The sequence below is a fragment of the Ammospiza nelsoni genome, chromosome Z (genome assembly GCF_027579445.1).
Source record: "Ammospiza nelsoni isolate bAmmNel1 chromosome Z, bAmmNel1.pri, whole genome shotgun sequence".
In the NCBI taxonomy this organism is placed as follows: Eukaryota; Metazoa; Chordata; class Aves; order Passeriformes; family Passerellidae; genus Ammospiza; species Ammospiza nelsoni.
Genome location: NC_080669.1, coordinates 86,376,124 through 86,394,495, shown reverse-complemented (window position 1 = coordinate 86,394,495; position 18,372 = coordinate 86,376,124). Strand labels below are relative to the sequence as shown.

The following is an 18,372-nucleotide window of genomic DNA, read 5'->3' as shown; positions in this document are numbered from 1 at the left end:
AGAAGAGTCTTCAGAGAGGTGCTCTTCATCAGGAACTGTAGTGATAGAACAGGGAGTATTGGGTTCAAAATGAAAGACATGAAATTTAGGTTAGAGATTTTAGGAAGGGGGGAAAAAAAAGGAGTTTGGTAAACTAACTTTGTGTTAATCTGTTACAGGTAAATACCGTCCAGCAGATGAAAACAAAATTAACCCAGCTCCCTACTTGACCTGTGAGAATTTCCCAGAGGCAGTGGAACATATCCTGAAGCAGATGTTGTGAGAAAGGGAACAGGTAGCTTGAAGAAACATCTGTTTCACACAATTTCCTTCATACTTGCTTCAAAAATTAAGTCCCAAGATCAGTGCATGCGTGGCATCCACCAGAAACCACCCTGGGCTGTGAGGGGCAGAGGATCCATGTGGGCCCAGCACAGGCACACACACAGGGCAGTGTTTCCTTATTTCCACTTTTCAAAGAATACCGGATGAAAAGTGCCATCAGGAAAGTGTCACCTTCTGCAGAATAAGCTAAACTGAAAACATGCACTGAAAACACTCGAGTAAATAAAGCTCACAGCCTTAGAGCTCAGTGGCCTGTAGTGATTTCACTGATGGCTCTGCTCTTCTCTGACTTAAAGGTAGAGAATATGCTCACTTAGAAGTGACTCTTAAATGAAAATATCACCATTGCTTAATAATAACTACTGTGGCTGTCTTTCATTAGAGATCCTGTTATTTGCTTTTCAAATTTTACATAAAATTAAAAACTGTCAGCATTTTACAGATGTTTTAATTAGATCCTGTTATTAAAAAGAATGATACAGAAACAAAACTCTGGTATTAAATGCCTTAGAGACTGTGACTTTTTAAAATTAGTCTTCAGCAGGGTCCTATTAATGCTACAGTTGCAAAATTTCACTTTTGTTGGGGATTTTTTTGTTTCTTTTTAATGTTATGGAAAAAATCCTTCACAAGCCATGGGGACAGATTCCACTTTTTACAGTTGGTTAGCAGAGCTTTAAAATGAAATTTAATTCTGTAGCGTGCAATGCTTTTCCTATGTACTACATCCCCCAATATGAACCAACTTTGTAATGATGGTAAATGGCTTTTCTGGTCCATTTGCAAACTGTAATAATCAAAGTCCTTTACAGTTGTTTTACAGTGCTCCTGTGTGTTAAATTATTAGATTGTAATTATGCATTACTGGAGTATTAACCTTATTGAAAATACAGTTTTGTGTTAATGAGCCATGCTCGTTCTTGTTAAACAAAACCATGGTGATGAATGAATTCCTCACATGTGACAGTGTCTCTCTGCAGCCTCCCTTGGTGGGTGGTTACTATGTTCAGATTTAGACTATGCCAGGAACAGAATGGGTGGATGGAGGAGATTTTACAGTAGAAACTCAAGAATAAATCACAGAATCTCAGAATCATTTAGGCTGGAAAAGTTATCTAAGATCATCGAGTCCAACCATTCCCCAGCACAGCCAAGGCCAGCAGTGACCCACATCCTCAGGTGCCACATCCATATGGCTTTTAAATCCCTCCAGGGATGGGGACTGCACCACTGCCCTGGGCAGCTGTCCCAGGCCTGGACAATCTTTCCCAGGAAAAAATAATTCCAAATATCCAACCTGAACCTCCCCTGGTGCAACTTGAGGTTGTTTCCTCTCATCGTGACACTTTCTGCCTGGAACAAGAGACCTCTGAGGAACAGAAGTCATCTTTAGATAGTGTCTGTGGGCCCTCGTACTGCCAGCTTCAGTTTTGCATAAATTCACACGTCTGGGTTTTGTGCCAGCCATTCTGAACCTGTTGGTTTCTGCTTGGAAGGATGGATGTGAGGGAGGTCTGTGGCCTGGGGTCACAGTTAGGTACAGGAGGTGGGAGATGTACCAGCAAAATCCTGTGAAGGTATTTCCCTTGGAGACTTCCAATAATGTGTGACTGATGCAGGAATAAAAGGGACTGTCAGTGCCTCAGAGGTCCTGGAATGTGCTGGAAAGTTTGCACAACCCTGCTGCTTGGAATGCAGACACACACAGCCCAAGAAAAATTGAGAACTGCATGGAGGGGAAGTGTATTGGTGAGCAAGGAGGAGGGTGAGAGAGGGCAGTGATGGGACCTGGACCCTGAAAAAATGACAAAAAATGAAAAAATGTTGGAATTTCTGATGGGAAGAGTGCAGGACACGTGGCAGTGCTAGCTGCACCTGGCCATGTGTGTGAGCAGGACAGTCCAGCTGGGGGACATTTGGCACAGCCTGCACAGCTCCCTGCAGCACCCACGGGCAGGGCAGGCTGGCACACCTGGGAAGGGAGTGCAGCATCCCTCCAAGGAGGACAGGCTGAGGGAGCTGGGGCTGTGCAGGGCTGTGAGGGGGCCCGCAGCCCTGGCTGTCCCTGGCTGTCCCTGTGTGCAGGGAGGGACAGAGCAGGGCCCAGGCGCCGCTCCAGGCCCAGCAATGCCACCAGAGCCACGGGCGGGGACTGAGCCCAGCAATTCCCCTGCACAGGAGGCACAAAAACAGAGACCAGACAGGGGTGGAGTCTCCCTCAGCAGGGATATTCCAGAGCCCTCTGGACACAATGCTGTGCCCTGTGCTCTGGGATGGCCCTGCTGGAGCAGGGATGTGGCACCAGCTGTGATCCCCTCTGGTCCCTTCCAGCCTGACCCATGCTGGGGTTCTGCAATTCTGCTTTATGGCTGGCTGCAAACCAGCATTGGGTACCCACCAATTTAGTTAATTATCCTAAATTTGCTGATTTTCTGCAGTTTTTCTCTAATTCCTTGCCTTTTTCACTTTGGCAATACCCCAAACCAATGGTACAATAACATGCTTCAAGGTTTTGAACTCAGCTGAAAATAGTGACAAACTAGCCAAATTTACATGCCCTGCTAATTTCACTGAAAACTCCTATTTTGTGTTTCATTAAGAAGGGTGCAGGTCTCTGCTGGGAAAGCTACACTGACTGTGATGTTCTACAGAGTGTCAGAAATGGAGAATTACACAAATTGTCTATCTGCTTTTAAACTTTGCTCCAGTTCTACCAAAATCTGTCATGAATAAAGACTGGGAATCAATCAATCAATCAATCAATCAATCTTTTAAGTCTTTATACATAAAATTAAGGCTGCAGGCTTTGTTGCATAGGATTGTGCCATCACACTAACTCCAAGAACTTTTTTGAATAAAGACTAACCACCACCCCTTCACCCACCCCTGCATTTTGAAAGTAAAGATTTCCCTCTGACACTTGTCACTGCATTTTGTTCCTTGAAACAAGAGCACTTCCTTCCCCATCAACATTTGACCCTTTGGAGGCCAGTTTGGATGGCAAATGGCTTGGAGGTTTTTGATTTCTCCTGTCAGACAGACTCAAATTCCCTCTGCCAGTCTGTGTACTTCTGGCTCAGATTCTTTGCTGATGGCTTGGTGTGGGTGATCACATCCAGGAAATCTGCAGTTGTGATTGTGTCCAGCTGGATCGTGGGCAAGTTACTGTTACCTGAAGACAAGAAAATTGAATAAATCCTGTTACTATTACCAAAAGACACTTTTTAATATCGATGCCTAGTCCAACACTTAGTGTAGGAAAACAACAGACTAAATGTAGTGAGATAAATAAAAAATTGCACTTATGCTGAGAGCACAGATAGTGATAGCTTTAAAAGAAGCCCTGATTTTTAGAAATTTAACAGGGTTTGGAACAGTAGATTTTAACACTTTCCCAGGCAGATATCAGAGCTCCACCTGCTGGAGTTAGAATGTTCATTCCAAGAGTTACAGCAGGATATCAGCATTTCCCAGGCCAGATTCTCTGCTCAGAGCTGAGGTACCTGGCTGATGATTTTCCAGAGCATCAAAAATTTTTCTCACTGGTCTCATGGCTGCCTCCTTGCACACGAGTTTTATGTCTGAGCCAGAGTATCCATTTGTTTCCTGTGAGGGGATGAGAATGATACATTACAGTTCATGAATCAGACATAAATGGAATTTGCAGGCATATATATTGTGTATGTATTTATATCAATATTTGTGAAGTCTCTTGCTGTCTGAAATACACATCTATATACACACAGAAACACACACAAATATTTTTTTTTTGTACTGTCCCCTCAAATTCAGTAGCTTGTTATCCTTTGCATGCCTGCAACATCTCATAGGACCAAGAAAAATACTGGGTATTTTCTTACTAAATGACAGCTTTCTGTAAGGGAAATAAAACCCACCTTTCTGAGTCCATCCTCAGCTTTGCAGTTAATAAAACAAATTTATTCCCTTATGAGCCCAGAACTGAGCAGTATTGTCTCTGTAAACAGATGTAAGAATCTCAGCTGCGTAAAGTAAAATATTTAAGGGCTGGGACCTTGAGCAACCTGAGCTAATTGAAGGTGCTCCTGCTTACTGCTGGAAGTTGGAACAAGATTATCTCTGAAGTCCCTTACAGCCCAAACCATTCTAGGATTCTGTTTCCAAAGAATCCAGGATGTGACAAAGGGCTACACGAAGGAAGCTGGGGTACCTAGTGAATCTTTTTGCTGCCAAATGCTCTTTTCTGCCCCAGCAGTGGAGCTGTGACAAAGCCTCCCTTCACAATTAACTGTTCATTACCCTGATGAATTGGAAATGCTCCCAGCTTGGTGAGAGCAGTGATAAAATCTGCTGTTGCTGGATGTCTCCCTGTATTTAAGGCTGAAAAGCTGGGCCAGCAGAGAGGGCCAGCACACACCGTGTTGCACGCAGAGCTGCGTGATGATGGCGATTTCCACTTGTGTGTGTGTCTGTGTGTGTGTGTGTCTGTGTGTGTCTGTGTGTGTCTGTGTGTGTCTGTTTCTGTGTGTCTGTGTGTGTGTTTGTGTCTCTGTGTGTCTGTGTGTGTCTCTGTGTGTGTGTGTGTGTCTGTCTCTGTCTCTGTGTGTGTGTGCGTGTCTATGTCTGTGTGTCCATGTGTGTCTGTGTGTGTGTGTCTGTGTCTCTGTGTGTGTCTGTGTCTGTGTCTGTGTGTCTCTGTCTGTGTCTCCGTGTGTCTCCATGTGTGTGTGTGCCGTGCCCAGCGCCGGGTCCCACCAGTGCCGCTCTCGTTGGTTCCCAGGTGAGCTGAGGAGGTGCCCAGCTCCCTGTGTGGCAGTGTCTGCACGCTGAGATGCTGTCCCAGCCCTGGAGCAGCTGCAGCCCTGCCCACCCGGCTCAGCAGGCTGTAGTCCAGCTCCGTCCGGAGCTTGACGCCGCCGCTGTTGCTCAGAGGGGGCAGCCAGTGCTGGATCATCGCCCGCCGCGCCTCCTCGCTCGGCAGGTCCACCAGGATCCTCTTCTCCAGCCGCCGCAGCATGGCAGAGTCCAGCTCCCTGCAAGCACAGGATAACAGGCAGCATCTCAGCGTGGAGACGTGGCTTTGACAGCAACACCCTCCCCTAGCTGTGCCAAAAGAAAAAAAAGGGTTAATTATCCAGAGTATTCCTGTTCAGTGATATGCTACTTGTGATAGCAATGCTAACAATAACAATCAGAAGTTGCAGTTTCCATCCTTTGCCCTGGTACTCATCTGCAGCATGTCTCATAAGTAACATCATCTCCCTTTCCCCCTCTGCTATTAAGGAGTCACTACAAATTGTCTGTCTGGGGCACTCTCAGGACTAATTAATTGCTACTTAGTAAGGGATGTTCAGTGGGTATAAAATCCAGACTGAAGGTCTTGGATGCCAGGCCGTGTATCATGGCAGAACAGGACACCAAACTGAGACTCCTCCTGCAATACAAATTATAAATAATTGTTTACATTATTTATATTTTTTGACTTTTGTTTTGTTTTTATTTATATTTTCATAATTATAAATAAAGAGCCACAAAGGACATTATCCTTATGAAAAATATGTGCAGGATGAACACACTGGATAAATGTGTCAGTGAGCCAAAAACTCTGATTCTGTCAATGTCAAGACTGGTTATGATATTTTGTCTAAAAAAGAGATAAGAAAAACATCCTGTACCAGTCTTTCTCTACTGGCCCCATTCAGTCACAGACTCATTATTCCAGTTTAAAATATTATTTAGTCCTCATACCTGGCAAGAAAATCTCGTCCACTTCAAAGTTTCTTGTACAGACAGAAGAACAGAAGCTCTAAGCATCATTTCCACCTGTGCTGGCACAAGGAACCAGCTGCTGGAGGGTTCTACCTGCAACCTGGGACTGCAGATACACTTAAATCTGCCCCATCTCCAATTCCCTGGGTGAAATATTTTTCCCAGCAAGGTCAATTTTAAAGCAACAAATGGAGTTTCTTCTTTCCTTCTAAAAGGAAACTCCCTTTTAGTTCACAGGGAGTTCAAAGCCAGCTCAAGATGGATTTGTAGCCCAACACCAGAGCTGATTTCTGTCACCTTTGGTGACTTGTCCTTATTTTTTTAATACCAAGTGTTTCTATGGCATGGCACATGATTAAAAAAAACCAACAAAAAAACCAAAAAAACAAACAAAAAAACCCCAACAACAACAACAAAAAAAACCACCAACCAAAAATGGGCTCCCAAATCCCCACACAGGTGGCTGCCCAATCTTAGGATGCTTGGCTGTCAGCTCTGCAGGAACAGAAGTGTCCCTCTCCCACAGTGTCATGGTGTGGGAGACCTTGTTCCTCATACACTGATCCAAACAATGAGCACACAAATCAGAAAACCAGGAGCCCAGAGGATAACAGGAGTTCACTCAGATCCACCCTTATGCTCATAATCAAGGCCTCAGAAGTAAATACCAGAATTTGTTAATCAACAGCTGTTGCTATATTGACAATATTATTATTGCTGGATTGATATTATTATTTTTTATGCTGCTTCAGGTGCTGTCCAATGTTCAGTGCAATGTCTCTCGCAGAGGGTCCCACCCAGCACAGACAAAGAACCGTGTTAGTCTCCTTTCATCTTCCAAATGTATTTTTCAGCTCAGCTTCTTAAAATTGCCTTGCTTGGCTGGAAATAATTACTCTGGCTGAAAATCCTTCGCTGTTACTTAGCCATATTAATACTCACATTAACATCATCTGTGTAAAGAGGGCAGAAGTTCTCAGGGTTTTAGAGGTGCCCACACAGGTACTTTAAAAAGCCTTTGCAGGTGAAGGACAACCACAGCCAGCCTCTGCAAATAGTCTGCACATCCCCCAAATGACATTTTCCATCACTCCTCCTGCTTCAGGCCCCCAAGAACACAGACTCATGAGCACCCTTAGCCATGTTCTGTAAGTAAGTCTCCAACAGAAGTCTCTGCTCTGCCCAGAGGAGCTGTGCCACAGCTGCTCTGTGGCTGTGCCATCCCCAGAGTGTTCAAAACCAGGGTGCTTGAACAACCTCGTCAGTGGAAGATGCAAGGGGCAGGAGAGCAGAACTAGATGTGCTCTAAAGTGTCTGCCAACCCAAACTACTCATTCTGTGATTCTGTGATTCTGTGATTCTGTGATTCTGTTTATCCAGAAGGTTACGCTGACCTGTTGGCTGAAGAGGGAAATAAAGAAACAATGTTTTTGTTATCTTGAGTGTTTAGGTTGTTGCTGAATTGTTTTGTCAGTGATCAGATGCAAGGTTAAGTGATATTAACCAGAGCAGAATACAAAGCACTGAGCCAACCTAAATATTCTCTGAAACAACAGCCAATGGGAGTACTGAGAGATGCTCATGAAAAGATAAACAAAGCTCGACAAATCCATAAGATGGATGACTTTTTGCAATTAACATTAGGAGGCATCACAGATTCACAAAATGGTTTGGGTTGGAAGGTAAGAATCTATCTGTGTGCACCACAACTTCACCCATCCTGAGGGTAAGGGTTAGAAGAAAACAGCACTGCAATGAAAACTGAATTAAATGTGCTGATACACTAGAAAACATTCACTCCATGATTAAGGATCTCTTTATTCCTTCACAAACAAGACCTATATTTTATTTAATGACATTCAACCATTTCAACAAGTAATTTGTTAATAGAAACACCTTGCAGATGAGCAGCAGAAAGCAGGGCTGGGCAGCAAGCACAGGCTGAAGAGGAAGATCAATAGCTGCAGTGCAGCTTAGGACAGTGTAAAGAGCTTTGTTTAGGCTTCTTTTCATTCCTCTAAAAGCAGCTTCGTACCAATTTTTTTTTCCCCTGATCAATAAATATCTATGTTAAACAAATCTCTTGAAATCCAGCTTAACAACAAACGTTTGCAAGAGCACAGGGCAGTGCTGTGAAGCCACAGCTTAGGTTGCAGTAGGCCTTTTGAAATTTTGTTGTGAAATATTCCTATGGAGATGAAGTCTACGTCTGACAGTAGGAGCTAAATGTCCTAATGCTCATAAAAATAAACTGTAAATATATAGTTGGGATCCTAAAAGAGGTTTAAAACCTGCTGACCTCTCTGGAGGCAGATAATCCCAAATTCCTCAAGGCTGGAGAACCCCAGTGATGTGACAGCTCAGGCTTTCACCAGGCTTTCCATCCTCCTCAAACACCTTTCTAAGCATTCACCCAGCCCCTTCTTTAAGCATTTTCTCTGTGGTAGGAACATTTCCACCAGACAAGAGAGAAAGTCCAAAAGGAAGTTCTAAAGTCTCAGGTATAAAACTTTCAAAAGTGAAACCCCAGCTGCCACTCTTGTTCTTGACACAGACTTGACTGCTTTCTTTCAGGGCAGGTCCCTCAAAACAGAAACCTTTTTGTTTTTTTCTCAACCTTTAAAAAAGGCTGTCATTTTGGATGTTTCAAGGAAGCAATTTTGCAGAAATTAGAACTTGAGTATTTAAAAATAATCAAAAATCAAATATATAAAATACTTAAAACTGAATTCTGTGTATTTTACACAACTTCCTAGAAAGCTTATTGATTGTATAAGGGTAAAAAAACACATGCAAAAATCACTCTGCATGTATAATTATCTCACAGGATAATTTAAGAGACCACAGGTGCAATGCACTGCTCAGAGCTTCTTCTGAAAGGGCAACCATTCTGCAATAATGTAAACATTTATATGTATTACTGACAGAGAGATAAATGTATCAATACTGTATTAATTCTCTTTCAAACTTAACTGTCCACACAGAGAGCAGTTATTTTTTTCAGCATTTTCTTACACAACTGGAACACAATTAAATCTCATTCAGTTCAGTTCCTTTTATACAGATATTGTAACAAAATAGGGAGGATTTTGCACTGATTTAAATTCATGAGTTTGTCCAAGACATAAATCCCTGAAACCAACATACAGACTTTGCTATTATGGCTATTAAAAAAAAAGCCCATTGTGGCTCTGTACTCACACTTCTGGGCCAGAGTAGGGACCAGCCTAACTTAGAACAGCTAACTTCTATGCAAATTTTAGATGCTCACACAGCCATTCTTTTATTTAAAGAGCCTGAAAACCCTGGACAAGACAAGCTAGGCTTACCTGCCACACGGGACTGATTGAAAATATTACCTTTGAGCCTCAATTCTCAGGCAAAAGCTCCACTTCTGTTGTTTAATTCTACCTGCCTGTTCCCTGGACCTTTTCAGCCAGGCCTGACAAAAAGGGGATCAGCTGACAAGAGGAATAAAATATTACCACAGACTTTGTGAGAGAACATTTGGTGATATGCACAACCAAAATGTGCATTTGTATGTTCAAATAATACATGCTCTAGGACTTTAGACTTTTTTATAAGTACTTAAAAGGAAGCAGCTGTGGTTACACACCCAGTGACATTCAAGACACTCCCAACAGTCTGCTGATCACAACCCTGAGCTCTCCAGTCACAAAGAGAGGATTTTCCAACATTTGTCCCCATGGCAACTTTGTAAGATTCAGCCAGAAATCACTGATGTTGAAAAACAATCCATGAAGCCTGTGTCTTTGTGGGTACAGAGCCCTCTCTGGCTCCCAGCTGGTTTTAGGTGCCCTGCTCTGTGTCTGTCACACTGCAGAGCTGGGCAGGTGTCATATCACGAAACAAAGCACCTCTAAGCCAAATTTCTAGTTTTGCCACTTGAAATGCTGCTGAACTGCTGCTCACATGAGGTCATTCCACGAACACCCCCCACTGGGGTCCAACAAACAACTCCCAGACCATGGCTTGAAGTTCTTTGGAAACAGGACTGCTGTCTTCTCCTGTTCTGACCCAGGTGAGAAGGAGACAGACCCACTGCTCTCCATGTGAGAGGGGAACAGACCCACTGCTCTCCACGTGAGAGGGGAACAGACCCACTGCTCTCCACGTGAGAGGGGAACAGACCCACTGCTCTCCACGTGAGAGGGGAACAAACAGACCCACTGCTCTCCATGTGAGAGGGGAACAGACTCACTGCTCTCCACGTGAGAGGGGAACAGACTCACTTAGCTCCATGTGCCCTTAGGGACAAGGGTATCCACAAAGACCTCAGTGCTGTGAGGATCAGCAGCTCCTCTCCTGAGCATTCACTGTCGTTACACTACAAATGTTACCTCCCTTCCTTATCCTCTCCAACTTGTCTTGTTCCTAATACACATCCTGCCCAGCTCAATGAAATTCCACAGTTCCAATCTTAAACTGTTTTTTTCTTCTATATTAAATTCTGTTGAAAAAACTGAAGAATTTTGTCCCTCAACTTTTCAAAGTCACATTTGATACTAATAAAATCCAACATTCCTATTTATGGAGTATCCTTTTAAGCACCAGATGTTTTAAGCACCTTACAGTTCCAGGCTGAAAACCCTTCTTAGCTTAAACATAGTAAATAACTTGCCTATAAAGTCAAATACTCCATTTTAAATATTAGCAGCTGGTACGACCAGCATATGTTGACTTTATTATGGATTATTCTCATGTGACACAAATAGCAAGAATTGAAGAGTTTAAAAGTAAAAGCTCAAAATTAATCTTTAAATGCTTTAACCAAATATCAAGGCTTTTTCTGCAGAAGTCTAAATAAAATCTTTATCTGTGCTTAGAAGCTCATGAAAATGTATTCAAAATGTACTCTCTGGATCTCTTACCATGGCAGATTGGAAGCTGCTAAAACAAATACAAGATCATCAGATCGGGCCAAGCCATCCATCTGCACCAGTAATTCTGTTTTCATCCGCCGACTTCCTTCGTGCTCACCACTACCAAGATTCAGAGAAATGGTATTTGCTCAGTGCATTAATCATCTTTATTTATACAGTGTCATTCACAGCAACTGAGCCCTTGTCACAGTTTTGCCCCAGTTCAAAGCATGATTAAGCTCCATTAGCTAACATCTAAGCATTAAAATCAAGCTTTCTAATCATTACTTAAATGGACTCTTTTCAGTGCATTAAAGCGAGGAGAATTCACTATTACTGAATCCAAAGAAAATATTTATTTGTTTTTTTTCTTCATGTTAATCTCCATGCAAGACCAACATTTACTGCAAAATAGCTAGGGCTCCAATTGAGTGATTGACTGATTGATTGATCTACAGCAGGGAATTCTTACAATGTGATAGTTGCCATTAAATAACTGGTACACCTATCTCTTCAGGGTAGCATTTTGCTGTGACTGAATCTGAAGTGGCCACAAGAAAATAAAACTACTACTGAATTCAACGTTTTGCAAAACGTTCTATCAAAAGAAAACAGAAAAATACACCATACTGATATGAATTTAGAAAGTGGCAGAGACCACACAGAAAGGATCCTTCTTCCAAAAAGGAGAACTTAAGCAAAGTGCTAAGAACTCTGGCCCCAATACAGATAATCTGTTTTGCAGAAAACCAGCTGGAACTCTTGGTTCCAGATGTGAAGCTCTTGGAAACTCCTGGATCAAGCCCAGGGAAAACATCAGGACCTTAGATGGTAAGGGCTGCAGTTCAGGTTTAATGACTTATTTCTGCAAAGGCATTCAAACATCAATGCCAAGTCAGTATTTAATAAGTACATGTAAAAATAAGTACAGCATCGAGGATAAAAGTCCTTATTAGAATATATAACCCAGTGATGTTAAGGAGAGCTTTTAAATGTACATATGAAGGACAAATTTGGCTAAACATTTGCATCTAAGTGAGAATGACCAGAAGTAGCATCTTTGTCCCATCACAATAGGACATACTCTATTTACAAATAGTAAGCATACAATATAGACACACAATATAATACATATAAAGTGATCATGTAATTCACTGCACATAAATGATAATAAAATCTCCTGTAAGAGGTTCCTAATGGTTGTAACAATATTTTTATATTTCTCTGGCTTCTTTCCCATCCCTAACCTTTTTTTAATGTGTTTTTAACTGAAAATTGTCTTGAACCTTGGATTCAAGTAACAACATACTCTCAGTCCTGCAATGGGGAGTCCTGACAATGCCACCAAAATCTGTCACTAATGGAAATGCCATTCCACTGTGTACACTCCCTATTACTCTGCTCTGCCTATGTTCTAAGTGCCACAAAATAAGCTGCTTCTTACTTACCTCTAACAATTCACCTGTTGTTTCCCTCACAACTGCCCTTTATTTCCATTTCAAATCCCTTTAAAGTACAACACACCTGGTTATAAAGCCCTGCACCTCTCTCCTTCTTGCTGTCCCTGTAGCCCCTTGCTAATTCTCACAGAAGCTCTCTTGCTTCTCTGCCGTGACTGACACAAGCACTGCACCTCTCCCTTTAATCCCAAAGTGGTCCCACCAGTTACCCAGGAACAGTGCCTCTCTGACTCATAACTGACTCCAGCTCATCCAGGAAAATTGTGGAAGGAGCGTGGTACCGGGCGAGCTCAAACAACACCTGCCAGAGAGAACAGTAAATGTGAAAGAGAAATTGACACAAGAAGGCACTAAAGTGAACTGGCATGGAAGACAAATTAACAGCACTCACATCCCAGGGGATATCTGCTGGAAAAAAGCTCTGGCCAGGCTGAGGGTCCCTGAATCCTCTCAAAATCTGAGAGGTTTGTAAAGGAGATATAAAGAACACAGCCTTGTAATCCTGTCTTTATGTGTAAATCTTTCTGTCTAAATCCTATCAGAGTACCCTGAGAATAATGGGATAGAAGAAAATGATCCATCAGAGGATTCTGGGAACTCCTAAATTGTTACTGAGATTAAACATGTGCCTTTTGTTGTTGCTCCATTTGTACTTTTTTTTTTTTTTAAATAAGGATTTGAGGAAAAAAAATGCAGGTCAGCTGAAGCATAATGAAAGAAAATGCACTGATTCTTTTGATAAAAATCAAGCACTCATTTTTTTTCATTATCAAAACAAACATAAATTCCTTGAACAATCACAATTTAAAAAATGGACTGAAAGCTGAAACAAAAAATGTGGATCTGCTCTTTGGAGAATGAAGCTTCATCTAATTTTCTGTAAACATGAAGAGGCCTGTGTTAGGAGTAAGAAAACACTGTCAGTTCTTCTTGAGTAAAGTGGTTTTTGAGTTTTTAGATAAGTATCAGTAACAGTATATTAGTCCAGCACTTTTAAATCTGAACACTTGAAAAAATCAAATTTTAAAAGATACTTTTATTTTTCATCACTTTGAGCATGAAACACAGAGTTTAAGCCACTTGCCCAGAGTAAGAAGTAGACCATGACCAGTATACAATTTTACTAGAAATATAATGTATAAAATACATAAAATAAATAATATATAAAATACAGAACTACCATGTAGAACTAAGCAAAACAGGATGAGAGGATGTGCCTCCAAATGACCACAAACCCCATATATACTTCCCCTTCATCAGGCACATGTGAATTTAGGATATAAATTCACACAATACTTTTCTTAGAGCTCTCCTGATCAACAACCTTACTTCATTTTTTGATTCCACTGTAACTTTAATTCAGGGTAAAAAGCCACAAATTCAATATAAATGCATGTGCTGCAGCATGTTCACAAAAACTTTCTGTATCATGGTGGCAGAAACCAGATTGTCCCCACACACTCCTGCCAGAAAAGAAAATTCCAGGAAGCTACTGAGACAGATGTCAAGAGAATCAGTAAGAGAGAAAGGGAATGTCAGGAGAAAAATATGCAATTTTAAAGGACAAAGGAGGGAGGACGAGTAAGTGTGCTGCAGCCATTGCCTACATTTCAAGAGAGACAAACAATACAGTTTCCAGAGAATAGTTTGCTGTGGTTATTTTTTTCCAAGAGCTCTGCATTTACCTGAAGTGCAGCTCAAGAGATGAGGGTAAGGCAGGTTAGGGGCTTGTGGATTTCCACTGAGCTAGTGGATGTTATGGAGAGATTCAGATGGGCAAAGATGCTGCACACGAACGCCTGAACCTTTTGTACCACAGCTGAGCCATGCTAGTTTATACACAAAAATGCATTTACCCACTTGCCAGCAAACTACCTTTCTTGAAACAACATTACATCTGCACTTGACTGGAAGATGTTTGTGACAAGGGAGTTCTTTGCCCATTTCATGCCACAATGAACAATTAGGAATTTGGGGATCTAAATTACATTTTGCAGGGTGCCTAGGAGCCAACCCCTGCAAAATGGATGTGAAGTGCTCTGAAGAGGTCACTAAGCACTAGTTTGGAACTCTGATGGTCTGACTCCTGATCAGGCAAAGATCTTTGCTGCCTGCAGAACATCTGCTCTATCTTACATTACAGAACTGAAGTCCCACAGCAAGAATCCATTACGAGATGTCTACAGAAGTGATGTTATTCCTGCTTTCAGAACTAGGTATAATCAAAGTCATGTTTTGTCTAAATTCAGGAAAGATTATGAGTACCAGAGGAACACTTGTCTCCAGTTCTGTGCTGAACCCAAGTTCTTCAAGGGGGAATGTGATGTTTGCTAAAGTATAATGCATGAGAGAGGAATTCTTACCCGGACAAGTTTTTCTGAATCACCCCTCCATTTGCTGACAATGGTGGATGCTGATATGTTGAAAAAGGTTGTATTGCATTCTGTGGCAACAGCCTTAGCAAGCAAAGTTTTTCCAGTACCTACAAACAACAGTGTTTGAGAAAACCACTCTGCAAAGGAATAAAATGTGAATGTTTGAATAAATTCCCCTCATCCTACTACCAGTCAGGTAAAACCAGTAAAAAACTCATAGGATGGTTTGGATTGAAACACCTTGCAATGACCAGAGACACCTTCCACTGTCCCAGGTTGCTCCAAGCCCCATCAAGCCTGGCCTTGAATATTCCCAGGGATCCAGGGGCAGCCACGGCTGCTCTGGGCACCCTGGGCCAGGGCCTGCCCACCCTCCCAGCCAGCCATTCCTAATTCCCAAGAGCCCAAAATCTGTCCCTGCCCTCTGGCATGCTGAAATGGTCAGATGCCTTCTGTGGCAGGAACACCTAAACATTCATAGAACAAATGGATTTCATTGCAGAGAGAGGCTTTGCAACCTGACTCAGGGGGTCCTTGTGCCCTCTGCCCCCTTCCAGCCACATCCTGGTGTCAAAGGGGGGGCAATGGGAGCAGGGAAGCCGCACTAGCAAGTAAAATACGCAGCTAGAAGAAGGCAAAGCTTCCACCCCATTCTCAAAACAACCCCTAAAAGCAGAAGAAAGGAAGGACATTTTTTACTAAGGAGGTAAACCCATGGCAGATTTATTGACATATCATAGGATCATGCCAATCTTGATTAAAATGGTCCAAGCTGAGTAAAACAGAGATCTGAGTTTTCATTCCCCTGAATTCTTAGTGTAAGTACTGTCTCTGGAAGATTGCACTATAAAAATAGCCAAGGCTCACAAGAAAGGGCAGGTTTGAGTGTCAGAGATGTACATAACCATCCAACATTCTCTCCTTTTAATTTATGTACAGAACATGCTATTTTTTAACAATCTGATCTAATTAACATTGATGATTTATCCACAGGACAAAATAAGAAGCAGTGACAAACACAGAGATGTGGTAAAAAGCTCTCCATACCTGGTGGTCCATAGAGCAACAATCCTTTCCAGGGGGACAGAATGCCAGTAAACAGCTCTGGATACTGAAGGAAAGTAATTTAGGGATTAAAAATGTATCATCTAAAACAAACTGCAAGGGATTGTAGTCCTCACCTTCACTGCTCCTAGCACATTCAGAATACATAAGAAGTTTGAAGAGAGGCATAAAAAATGCCAAAACAATGTGACATGTATGATCTGAGTACTGAGAAAAATGCTGTGTTTATTATTTGAAATCTGCTTTCAATGTTGTTTTTTTTTCAAGTGCAATTGATGTGACATTCTCTTCTGTAAATAATTTTTCATGGAAATAATATAAGTCAAACCCAGCTCTTCTTACAATGCCAAAGGTGCCAAAGAATTGGACCTAACTCATACAGTAATTATATTGAAAGGTAATTTTCCTGTAGAAGAATGCAGGTGCCATTTCAGATGGAACAGGAATAGTTCTGGCATGAAACAGGAACACCAACATCCCTAACACAAATGGCCTACCAAGGCACAGCAATACTGAGAACTCTGAAACACCACTCTAACTGCAAGGAAACAAGCCCAACGCTGGTTTTGTCAAAGCTATTTAGCACCTTACCTTTATGGGGTAAACAACTGCTTCCTTGACCAGCCTTTTAGCTGCATCCAGCCCTATAATATCATCCCACTTCACGTTTGGCTTATGGAGATAAATGTCCTGCAACACACATCACATCTTGTTAGCAAAACTCCTTCTGCAGTCGGATAATGACTCTGGCAAAGTAAAAGGATCGACTCAGGGATAAAATAGTGGTGCTGTTAAGTGATACAGGCTGTGTTATTTAACCCTAGGTTCCAGGCACCTCCCAGGAGGGAAGCACACACAGCAATCACTTCCCCTCCAGGCCCCAGTTTCCCTAATGTATTCCTAGCAAATGTAGATGCTGAGCAGATCTTTCTTAGATCTGTTTTCTGTTAGTTTGATTTAGGAACCAACCAACATATCAAGAGCAATTGGGATAAGAAGGTTCACCAGCCCTAATATTTTGTCTCTACTGCTGCAAGTATTGGATGTTTAAAAAAAGAAGCAAAAGTAATCATAGTGACACATTCAAGTTTACACCACCAATGAACTTCAGTAATTCAAATTACATCTGAATCTTTGAGCTGAAACACCTTCTGAGCCTCACTCTTCAGTGAATTTTTCTTCCCTATTTTAAACATGTTCATTTTATAGTCACAAGTTCCACAGCTCACTCATGTGCAATGTGAAAATATTTTATTTTTTTTTAAACTTGACGCTTAGTAACTTTATGGCTGCACCTATTACTTACGTTATTACTTATTATAATGTTATTACCTATTATTTATGTTATTTCTTGTGTTGTAAGTAACAGCGAAAAAATTCTATGTACTCCACTCTATGCAAGATTTTATATGCTGCAAGAAAAGCTGTGAAAAACTCTGCAACAGGAAGAAATTTTCCCCCTAAGAATCTATCAAAAGATAGATGGCAATTAGTCTATGCCCTGAAACACTCACTAAATTAATTTCATTTAATTCATTCAGCTTCCCAAATCTTCTATGAATCTTTCCATTTGCCTTTATAATATTTTGTGGCTTTGTGTTCCAGGGCTAATTGCAAAAAATATCACATCCTCAGTACAAATATTCAGGATAAATTCTGCTCTCCAACAAAAATAGTCCACATAGACTGGAAAAAAATTATGTGGTTGCATCCAAGGGGAAAAGTTAATACAATTAGAAAAAATTATTTATATAGAATAGGTTACACTTTCCCCGTCTATTAACAGTGAATTAAGATGAATCAGATTTCTGCCATTAAGTAGAGACTTACATAACTGTTTCCAAATTAAATTAGATTGTGTTATGAAATAGATATAACATGCTATTCATTTGTATTGATTTATACAGTGTTGATTACCATAGCAACTAGGAACATACCATAATGGAGCACAATTCAAAAAACACACTATAACAAATGGAAAGCAATTTTTAATTGCTTTTTCTGTTAATGTAGCAGCAAGAACAACATTATTTTAAAGGTCTACCATAAATAAAAGACCAGACAGGAATTGAAACAAGTGAAAATTTTCTTACTTTAAGGTTGAAAATTTCCTAAGACATTTATTAAGTTCTACTAAATGCCAAATACAAAACTTGTGGACCAAGAATTTGGGCCGTACACAGATTTAAAAATCAGTCAGCAAAAGTCTTCCATGATTTTTAGAAAGATGATTTTAATCAGGTTTGCCCAAGATGTTACCACTCATGATATTTATATCCAGAAACTCACAACACTACCAAACACTGTGGTGCTGAGAATCCTTTCTGATGAGTGACTCATCCGAAAGTGGTGCATGCTAAGCATTTGTGTTTCCTGTAGCCACACATCCCCAGTGGACCAGGGCTTGTTTGTCAGGCTACACCTCAGCCCAGGAGTGAAATGAATGCTGCTGACAAGGCTGTGCCTCCCTCCAGGGGCCAAGCTGCCCATTCTGGAGGAATCCCCAAGTCTGCCCTG

General features: G+C 41.4%; 2 protein-coding genes across 5 annotated transcripts in view; one reads left to right on the top strand and one right to left on the bottom strand.

Moving 5' to 3' along the window:
* The window catches only part of HDHD2 (haloacid dehalogenase like hydrolase domain containing 2), a 361,944-nt gene extending 358,865 nt beyond the window's left edge, over positions 1–3,079 (top strand). For all 3 annotated transcript variants that reach the window (XM_059493195.1, XM_059493192.1, XM_059493194.1), the window contains one exon: positions 159–3,079. In XM_059493195.1, coding sequence (XP_059349178.1) covers positions 159–262 — 104 coding nt within the window. In that variant the 3' untranslated portion in view covers positions 263–3,079. The remainder of the gene's footprint in view (positions 1–158) is intronic.
* A 205-nt stretch (positions 3,080–3,284) lies between these two features.
* KATNAL2 (katanin catalytic subunit A1 like 2) overlaps positions 3,285–18,372 on the bottom strand; it is a 28,472-nt gene continuing 13,384 nt past the window's right edge. For both annotated transcript variants that reach the window (XM_059492474.1, XM_059492475.1), the window contains exons 9-16: positions 16,447–16,545; positions 15,838–15,901; positions 14,779–14,897; positions 12,625–12,716; positions 10,965–11,075; positions 5,174–5,336; positions 3,828–3,930; positions 3,285–3,496 (exon numbers count right to left, since the gene is read on the bottom strand). In XM_059492474.1, coding sequence (XP_059348457.1) covers positions 3,357–3,496; positions 3,828–3,930; positions 5,174–5,336; positions 10,965–11,075; positions 12,625–12,716; positions 14,779–14,897; positions 15,838–15,901; positions 16,447–16,545 — 891 coding nt within the window. In that variant the 3' untranslated portion in view covers positions 3,285–3,356. The remainder of the gene's footprint in view (positions 3,497–3,827; positions 3,931–5,173; positions 5,337–10,964; positions 11,076–12,624; positions 12,717–14,778; positions 14,898–15,837; positions 15,902–16,446; positions 16,546–18,372) is intronic.